This window comes from Perca flavescens, chromosome 1, assembly GCF_004354835.1.
Source record: "Perca flavescens isolate YP-PL-M2 chromosome 1, PFLA_1.0, whole genome shotgun sequence".
NCBI lineage: Eukaryota > Metazoa > Chordata > Actinopteri > Perciformes > Percidae > Perca > Perca flavescens.
The window spans coordinates 13422964-13432948 of record NC_041331.1 but is presented as its reverse complement, the minus strand read 5'-3'; the positions used below and the strand labels follow the sequence as shown (position 1 = coordinate 13432948).

At 38.4% G+C, this 9985-nt stretch overlaps 2 protein-coding genes across 2 annotated transcripts in view; one reads left to right on the top strand and one right to left on the bottom strand.

The window, feature by feature from the left end:
* Nucleotides 1-36: 36 nt before the first annotated feature.
* Nucleotides 37-7912, bottom strand: LOC114568271 (transmembrane protein 138). The gene is made up of 7 exons (XM_028598149.1): nucleotides 7849-7912; nucleotides 6251-6388; nucleotides 4408-4469; nucleotides 2811-3007; nucleotides 1814-1985; nucleotides 1598-1673; nucleotides 37-206 (listed from the first exon to the last, which is right to left on the bottom strand). The coding sequence occupies exons 1-7, from the start codon at nucleotides 7910-7912 to the stop codon at nucleotides 94-96; spliced, it is 822 nt and encodes a 273-aa protein (XP_028453950.1). The 3' UTR covers nucleotides 37-93.
* Nucleotides 7874-9985, top strand: part of LOC114560776 (CD151 antigen) — a 27547-nt gene continuing 25435 nt past the window's right edge. Inside the window, exon 1 of the mRNA XM_028586398.1 lies at nucleotides 7874-8068. The gene's annotated coding sequence lies outside the window, so the exon portion shown is untranslated. The remainder of the gene's footprint in view (nucleotides 8069-9985) is intronic.

The window sequence follows — 9985 nt, the reverse complement described above, 5'->3', positions numbered from 1 at the left end:
ACTTTATTATAACATCTTTGGTTTCCACATGTGAGAATCTGTTTTTAGTTCTGGCCTCTGTGGCATCATGAGCTTTTTTTTTTCTCAGTAAGATCACTGTCTGACCCGAGCGAACAGTTCTCGCAGCCACGGTGAGTCTTCGTAGAGGCGAGGGTCACCCAGATACTCTGAGGTCCTCTTGTACAAATAGTAGTACAACACAGAAGCTGTGAACAGAAAAGTTATGTGAGGTTTTATCATACAAAAAAAAAACATACAGAAAATACACTTGTTTCCACATTTTAAATCAATTTCAAGTTGCTTGGAGTGAGACTGTCTTTTTTTAAGAATTCATGCAAACGCTGCATCCACTTTCAATTCTGTCGTGAAAATCCACTTGCAAAAACTTGAGACTCGCTTCAGTTAGGTAAATCATCACACCAAATTACTTCAGTTATTGTCTGAAACCAATCTCTATTACCAGAATGATAACTAAACGTTCAAAATGTAGCTGCATAAAAAGGTGAGAAATGTCATTTGTGTAAATAAATACATCAATAGCCCTTTTTAGTTGGCATATTCCCAAGTGAGTGGCTCCTATGTCATAAGTTTAAACAATGATTCAGGTTACTTGAGAGATAGTATGTGACTGTACAGAGACAGAGGAATGTGAAATCCCCACCAGCATTTACAACTGCAACTCAGCCCAGTAGAGTTTACAGAGTCTTAAGGAAGGTTCATAATGAAAGAGCTTTTGTGGTGATGCAACACTGAATCACACGCTGAGTAACCGTCTGGGTGGGTCTAAAGTAGCAAATGGTACAGAGAGAAATAAAACATGGCTGCAGTCTGTTCTCATACTTAATAAGGGATCACCTGCAGGGAAGAACAACAGCTAGACAGCAAATCCTTTTATCAAATTATGAGCTTATACATGTATGAAAATCACACCCACAAGGCATGTGAGATCGCTGCCCGTCGGTAGAGAGGAGGGACTATAGCACACTCTGGAAACACTATAAGCTTTGTGTCAGTGAAACTCTTAAGAGCATAAAGAGTGACGATCACACTGAAATGCCCTGTCGTTCTAATTGATCATTGATTAAAAATAAAAAATATGAGAGATGTGCGCAGCGGTTCAGAGGTCTGAAACCAGGTTACATAAAAGCAGTTCATGCACAAGGGTGTGATTCGGTAAGGTGGCATAGTTACGGCAAACTATGGGTAAGAGGTAAAGGGAACACTAAAAAGGTGGGAGAAATGATGGTACAGTTTACTTTAGTCCTTCAAATATGAATTATGTTTCATCTTTGTACTAAAAATCAGCATTCACTCTCTTAAATATTAAGTCAATATTTCTGCTCTGATGGAGAAATTCTTCTTTATAACCAGCTGAGAGAAAACACAAAGCTCTGCTGTATTCTTAAATAATTTCTCACTTATCATTCTCCTGTAACTCTTGCTCTCTGAGCATGTCTCAAATCTCATGGAATATGCAATTTTCTGAAAGAAGACATATTGTTGACATTATGAACAAAGCTCTAGAGGCAACAGTAAACACTTCAAATGAATGCATTTAGGTTGGCATCAAAAACAATGTATTAACAAGTCATCTTACCGACTCTTTGGAACACAAACAGCACCTGAAGGCCGTCTGTCCAAATAAACCTGTTGATATTTAGCCAACGTAGATTCTGGAAAGAATAAAACGCTGATGTCATTGTCATTGATGAATTGTCTATTTGGTTTCGTAAAGTAATAAACAAAGTAACATTCACAAGGACTTAGATTTGAATACATTTCTGCCCATGTGCGCGCATACAGCAGCACATACCATAAGCCAGGAATGGAGTATGATACTGAAGGTCAAGTAGAGAGCAGAGAGAATTAGCAGAGCTCTAAACCGCTCCAGCAATATGGCGACCAGGCCGACCCTGAACACGTAGGTGTTAAACAGCATCAACAGAATGATGATCAGGTTAAACAGGATGGAAATGTCCTGGATACTGTTGAGGAAAAGCATACAGGAGGGAAAAAGAAAGAAAAGCCACGAGAGAAGGATTTGTGTGACCAGCAGAAACAAAAAGGGACAACAGGCTTACTGTCTTTGTACAGTGCTATTTAAAATCATTCCCGCATCCCAAATGACTCAGTTTAGACAACTAAAGCGTACAAATTTTTAGAGCCCGACCGATAAAGGATTTTTAAGGCCGATATCAATACAAATATTTGGTGATTTAAAAATCTGATATATCGGCCAATATATGCATATATTTTTTTAAATCCAGAAACGCGCAACAAAACATAAACAGATTTCCCTAACATTAGTTATTTGTAGTTATTTATGAGTCCTCACTAAAATAATATGATAATGCAGTTTATTGTCACAACAGAACAGAGGAACATCAAAATATATTATAAGTTCTGATAAATAAAATGTCTAAAAATACAAACTTAAGATATGAAACTTAAAGTCCTTTGAACAAAAACACAATAGCAAAAAAATATATATTAAAGTTACCAGTATTAATAGACTAGGTAAGCTTCATAAATATAACTTTGAACAAGACTGGGGGGGGAAAAAAAGAAGAAACAACCATGTTAACACTCATGACATGGTTGAAGGGTATTTCGTCCATTTTTATTTAATTTTTTAAATATTCATTTATCGGCCATTATGAATGCCGATACCGATAGCTTGGAAAATGCCTAATATCGGCCCAGAACATTGGCCCGCTGATATATCGGTCGAGCTCTACTAATTTGATCTTTTCCCCCTCGAGCCAGAGATCATGTTTGGCTGCTGAAACGACGAGGAAACTCTTACTTACATGAAAAGCACCAGCTGGACAGCCGGTTCAGCTCTCAGCAGCTCGCTGAAGGAGTTAACAAACAGGTCGAAGGAGAGCAGGCTGAGCTGAATCAGTAACACCAGAGAGTAGTTGCTGGTGTGGAGCGTCTCCGGCCCGAAGGCTGGGCGCCCGGGCGCACTGTGGGGGTTCCACGATGGATCCAAGGCTGCACTGCACTTCCACACGATTTACATAGAAACATCAATCCGCTCACAGCAGTCCTGACAGTTTGGGGGGCTCAGTGAGGCGTTCAGACGGCTCGACTCTGAGGTGCGATCGAAACATTTAGGGCTCCATTTTCTGTTCAAATTAGTCCTGTTTACTCGGGGAAAATTGGAGTCCTTTCAAAATGGGAAACGGAGTCGGGTATTGGGATGAGCTGCGTGGAGATCACAGATGTCAACATGTCACAAGTGTTGATTTTTCCAGCTCCAACATAGACAGATGTGCAGTTCAGTGGTGTGGTAAAGCATCCACCAATTTATCTGCCAATTTATGAACATAAATTGTCATAAATTGAATGAGGTTTGAGCACCAAAGTAAATCCAGTAGAGACTCTGTGGAAGGAGAGACAGGAGAGACTAGTATTAGTATTCTGCTAAAAAAAAAAAAATGTATTCACTGTACAGTGCAACTCTCACTCTGTTGCAGATTTACGTATGTGCACTTGACGTGTACAAGACTGTTATTTTCCTACCAAACGTAACAAACTGTAAAATGAGTCCATTTAACTGCCTCGTGTTGATACTTCTCTAAGAGTGTTGGTTCTCATATGCTGTGATGGCACTTTCAACCTGTTTGACCTTATTAACACACAGCACCTTTTTTTTTGGGAAACAGCTGCAAAGTATCAAACATCTGGTCACATGCAAAAGGATTAAGAGGAAAGGGAGGGAGCCTGTGGTTCTAGCAGCAACTGGCGCATACGTGACTAAAGTATGAGTAACCTGGGCTGCTTTCAGGCATGGGCTAGCATGTTGATGAGTACATGCCACACAGTGTCAATATGAGCAGACTATTGCATATAAACTGCTAAGGAGAGGCTGGACCTGCCAAATGATGATGAGGACTGGCCTGCTTGATCATTTTTTTAAGATACATCTCTCGTCCAGTTGTATCTGTTCATGCAGATAGTTTTGGTTTTATATGTTCACATTTAAAAAAATAAATAAAGACCCATCCACACTTCAGCCTCTCCGCTTAAGGAAATAGTCCCACGGAAAACTGTTTTCTGTGAATAATCCAGAGTGACGCTGATTCTGGGAAGATGCTGTATATGTTATGTTTTCGTACAGAGGGCACCAAAATGAATATCCATCCACCCCTCAAAACCTGCACGAAGAAAAAACTATCTGTACAGCTAGATGCCAATAAAGGCAAGTGACAGACTGGTTTTCTTTAATAATTTAGGTGAACCAAACTTTTAAGCACAACAAAAGATTACACCTTAAATAACACTTTGCAAATATCCAGATATAGCTAGTCACATTTCAAACATAACAAAACAAGCCCCGACACCGATTAAGATTAAGTGAAATAACAGCTAATTCTACACCAGGACATTTAAATTGTTTACCGTTACGTAAGAGGCAGCTTCTCTCTCAAAGGAGCATTCTTTTTGGATGGTGTCATGGTAGCCTAGAAGTACAGAAAAAGAAACAGACATCCTTCGGGGAACTTGTCATCCATTTCATTAAAACAGACAATTTCTTCCCTCGCTTGTTGAAGATGAAGAAAACAGGTCCTCCTAGCACTCTACTGTCGTTGCCACTGGGGTGTTAGTTAAGCAGGTACTGTAAACCTTTGCCTTGGCTCCTCTTATGACACAGGATCCCTATCCAACATGGCTCCCTCCCACTGTCACCTGGATCCTCTTATTCCCCCCATATTTATAGCTTGGCATGGCCGTGGCAGGTGTGAGGAAGATTAGGACTACGATTAAACAGTGGAGCTTTGACCAGAAGACTACTTGAAAGCTGTCCCACTGAGATTGTGGGACAACCAGTATAAACAAAGGGATAAATTATACCAGACAAACGTGTTAAAAGTTCTAACATCTTCTTCAAGGTTTTTTTTTTCCCAGTGCTGTGGATCCACATCAGAGACTCAATTTCTGCTCTCTCTTTTTGTAATCAAATGTAGGCTAATCAAAAATATATCCATTTTTTGTCAGATATTTAGTTTTCCTTTGACAAGGAATAGTGGTTTAATTTTAAAGCCTCCGTTGTTGTTGTTCATGTGCTCCCATCTTGATGTTCTTAGTACCATTTAATCTTCTTAGGAAACTCCCTAACAGCTTGTTGCTCTAGACAGAAGTGATACATCCTCCCTATTACTATTTCAGAATCTCAACTACCACCACCAAATTGCTGCCAAAACAATTAAAGTGTATGTGCCTGTAAATTGTTGATTTCAGAGGCTGGTGGAGTAGTATCTGTCCAAATGATGCACGTGGCCAATAACAACTCAAGTGTTCATCATAGATTGTCAGCTTGAGTCTTAAGACTTCAAGCTGCCCCCCCACCCCACCCCACCCCACCTCTCTAATAGACAGGCACAAGATTTTTGTCAAGACATTTTGGGTAAATTGTTTGGATGCACGTTAAATTAAAAATTATACTGTGATATGTTTTCTTTTCACTTTATTGTGGACAAAATGTTTCACTTCTGTATGTGCTACTTATTTTTATTTTATTTTTTTTATTAAATATATCTTTACAATGTACAAACCACAACAGGTTAAGGCTGTATACATTTAAGCAACCGATTAACAACTTTTTCATGGTCACATTTCCATCCAAGATTACAGTAATGCTTCTAGAAAGGATATTTGGAATTCAGCCAGAGAAAACACTGTCATCTAGTGGTGAATGTGCATAACCACACACACACAAACAGACACACACACACACACACACACACACATTCTACAGTGCGTTTACTCACATACTGTATTAACAACTGGGTAAAGTGGGCAACCGCCTTGCAGCCATGAACCACCGGAAACCAGCAGTGTAAATTGGATTTTGAGAATTAGATTAAATCTAATGTTTGGGTATATGAAATGTAAATGTAATTGCCATGGCAGTCCAGACGAGTCATTTGTTGTAGTAGTAGTAGTAGTAGTAGTAGTAGTAGTAGTAGTAGTAGTAGTAGTAGTAAAGTAAAATGTTAAGGCTTCCTTTATTCAGTGAAGTGTTTAATGAAATCCTTACATAATTCATTGAAAAAGAAGTGTGTGTGTCTGTGTGTGTGTGTGTGTGTGTGTGTGTGTGTGTGTGTGTCATCATGTCAAAATGTGGTCCTGGAGACACCTACAGCAGGAACTACCACAGAGTTGGTTTTGAGTACTTTGCCAGGTGTTTAATACAGTATGTCTGTCTGTCTGTCAGATTTTGTCAACATGATAGGGTCACAACCATGCAAGATGCAGTCACGGAACTTCACAGGCGTGTAGTTGAGATCAACATGAAGGACAAGTTTGAAGATGGGTTTGGTCCGAGCAAAGCCGCCGGAAGCAGAGGGGTAGGAAGTAGGAAAGGGGCCTTGGCCCCTTGCTATACACATATGTTACATATGATTTTAACACAGGACCTCTTTACTAAAGTTATAATCTGTTTTAAGATTTGAGTAATCAACCATTCCCAGTTTATAACTAATTGTGTTGCAGCGAGGTGCTGAGCCTGGTGGGATATAATAATAATAATAATATAATGTATACTTTATTAATCCTGCAAGGGGAAATTACAATGTCTTTCACTCTGTTGTTATTACACACAGGCCTGAATTATGCATTAATGGAGAGATGTCAGAGTGAGGGAGCAACACTTCACGAGTAAAATGCAGAATACTGGAGGCTCATATCAAGGTTTCAAACTTGTGTCGAACTGATTTATGAAGGCCAAAAGGATTCAATTATCCTGTAGGAACTCTCTGCCTGACAAATGTTAATGTTCTACAACTTGTTCTAGAATAGCACTACAGAGATGTTAAATTAAATAAGTTACTCAAGCGATAAAAATAATTTTAAGTAGATGTATCATACTGTAAACTACTAATACTCCCTAAAATATTACAGGAAAATCACATAATACATAATCATGTAATTATGCATTTCCTATACCCTAATCATTGGTTTTGCATTCATTTCTTAAACACCAGTTCTGACCTGCAATATAGAGATTACAGTGTAGCCCATCTGTTCGTATATAAGATAATTGTTGAGTCTTCTTATTGTAATATAGCTTTCTCAGGGAAAAACTGAGTGGGCTCATATCCACTGGTGGAAAGTAACAGTACATTAACTGTACAGAGGTATTTCCTTTTTCTGTTACTTTATACTTCTACTGCACTGCAAGAGGCAAATATTGCACTTTTTACTCCACTACATTTATTTGATCATTTTTGCATAATACAAAATATAATCAAAAATAAATGATGATGTATTATCATAGGTGAAGATAGGACCTTAGTAATTCACAAGCTTGATCCCCAGCAGTATATACAGTCATTTAAATTAGCCCAACCTTTACCAGCTGCAACATTAAAGTGATGCACACATTAATGCATCAATATTGATAGTTGATAATATAATATGATATACATTCTTCATGATTACTTTTACTTTTGGTACACAGTATATCTTGATACTTTTGTAGGCTACTTTTACTCAAGTCAAATAAATGCAGATCGTATAGCTGTAACACAGTATTTTTTACAATGTTGTATTGCTACGTTTACTAAAATAAGTAAAATATCCGAGTATCCTACTTTTCCCCACCACTGTCCATATCTCAGCCTTTTGGAAATGTTCTAGCTCAAATTTAATAGAAATGTTAATTTCTAGTAGCATGAAACATCTGTATAGGCTACTTGGCTAAATATGCTGATGGTGTGGATAAAAAGCCTTAATCAATATATAACTCTGATTTGAAGATTCTTAAAATAAACATAAATCTCTCCTATGTGTATGTTTGCATCACAGAAGCATTGCCCCGGGACAGGAAAAAACACACACCAAGAAACATGAAAGGTGGCCCCGGCCGGCTGGGTGGAGTCAGCAGCAGCAGCTCCAGCCTCATTCAGTGCGTGAGCTCAGCACTGATTTTTGTGACTCCCTATTCCGGTGTCGGAGAGGCCTTTGTCTGAGGAAAGTGGAATGAAAACAGGCGACATATAGCAATATTTCTTACACATTTCATCGCTTTATATCGATAAGAAGAGCAAATATACGGGAGGTAAGTGAAAGCAGGAAGTGGTCTGAGAGTTGTTACGTTAGCCCCACACTGCGGTGTCGCATTGAGCAGACAAGGCAGGATTATCGTCTTTTTTACGATACAGCCGAAACATTTGACAGCTTTCTATGAAAGCTCTGTTATTAGACGTGTTTTTACCATGTTGTTGGGCAGTTTTTAAAGTAGGTCGTTTTGATAAAATAGTTTTGTTTTTTTTCCACAGCAGCCCAGACGTCAGTGAAAGCTTTAGCGTTAGGTTAGCTCACGCCGGGGCGAAGAGATGCGCTGTGACGTCAGTTGAAAACCACCGAGGAAACGTAGAAAACTGTGATTTTAATGTCTCCGTGTAACATTATTCCTGTAGCTTATTATGCGACATAATGGAGGTTACCCTTCGTTATAATAATAAGGTTTATTTGTAGATATTGTGAACTCAAACCCGTTACAAAACCCACAACAGGACGTTACTTTCCAGTGGTTTACACCTGAGCCTGAGACGTAGCTAGCTAGCTAGGACAGTTTGTAATGGGAATGTTTAGCTAACTTTTCCTTGCATCCTTGGCATCCTTGGACTCAGTGCTAGCTAGGTAATAATATACTCGCTATATGAAAAGTTTTATTATTTGTACTGTAAGTTTTAGCTACATAGCAGCTAGTCAAACAACCTGTTTTTTTCCAATCAGTTAAAGGCCACAGGTGTGATTAATATAGCATCAAATGTGACTCATTTAATCTGTTTTTAACATTATTTTTTTCATGAGATGACTTTGGTTTTGTTTTTATGTATAGCTAATTCTGTAGCTTCCCATCTGTTCCCGTCCGGGTTATGTATTCAAATCCAAACATTTACATTTTGGTCGAAGTAGGTAGGTTTAGTTTAGTTTTAGTGTCAAAATCATAGAAATAAATATATTGTAAAAAAAAAAAAAAAAAAAAAAACTTCTTGACTGTATGATAGCGTTACAGAAACTGTCAAGTCAAAATATTGGATTTGAGAATTAAATGGGATTTTGTCTGAATATATTGAAATGACCTTAACTAGGGCTTCAACTAACAATTGGTAAATACTAATTACTCTGTGGATTATTTTCTCGATGTAGCCTAGTCGTTTAATATAAGATAGTGAAAATGTCCATCGCAGTTTCCCAGAGTCCAAGATCACGTCTTAAAATGTTTAGTTGTGTCCAACAAACACTCCAAAGCACCAGCTGCTTCTGGTGATGTTTTATTTGAAACTTAATGTAGATAATTAGGCTACTTCATCGATCATTTCTGATAACACATAAAACTAACAATTACAACTTGTTGATGAAAATCAACGTTTTTGTTAAATCTATGTCTCCACACTAAGCCTGCAACATATATAGCACTTAAATACATTTATTTGCTTATACAGATTTAGAAAGAAAAAAAAAAAACTTTTCTGGACCTGTTCCAAGTACAGTATTTCACCACTGTAATCTCTGAGGGTAGACGAGACAGCCATAATCTTACTCAATGCAATATATGGTGAGTGTGTCAGACCCGAGACATATCTGGGCTTTATTTACCAGGCAACAGTCTTGTTTAATGTGCCCATGACTAAAGATAGCACATCCTGGAATCAACTAAAGATAATAATTGTGGAACTCTATTGTTCTTCAATGCTAAACCCTCCATGCAGAAGGGGTATTTCTTCTGTAGTATTTTTCCCGAACGTCAACCTCTGTCTTGACTCAGCTGTTTCCTAAAAAAGTAAAACAAGGAGTTGTCAATTAAGTGCTGTTTGAGTTTAATTAGCAAGATCACGCTAAGTGGTCTCACTATAACAGATGGTCACCAGACAGAGCCCAGACGTACTCCCTCATCCATGCAGTGCACTCATCTGAAGTGATAGTAGTAGATGCGGGGGGTGGGGGTGCAGACGGGAGAGCCAGGAGG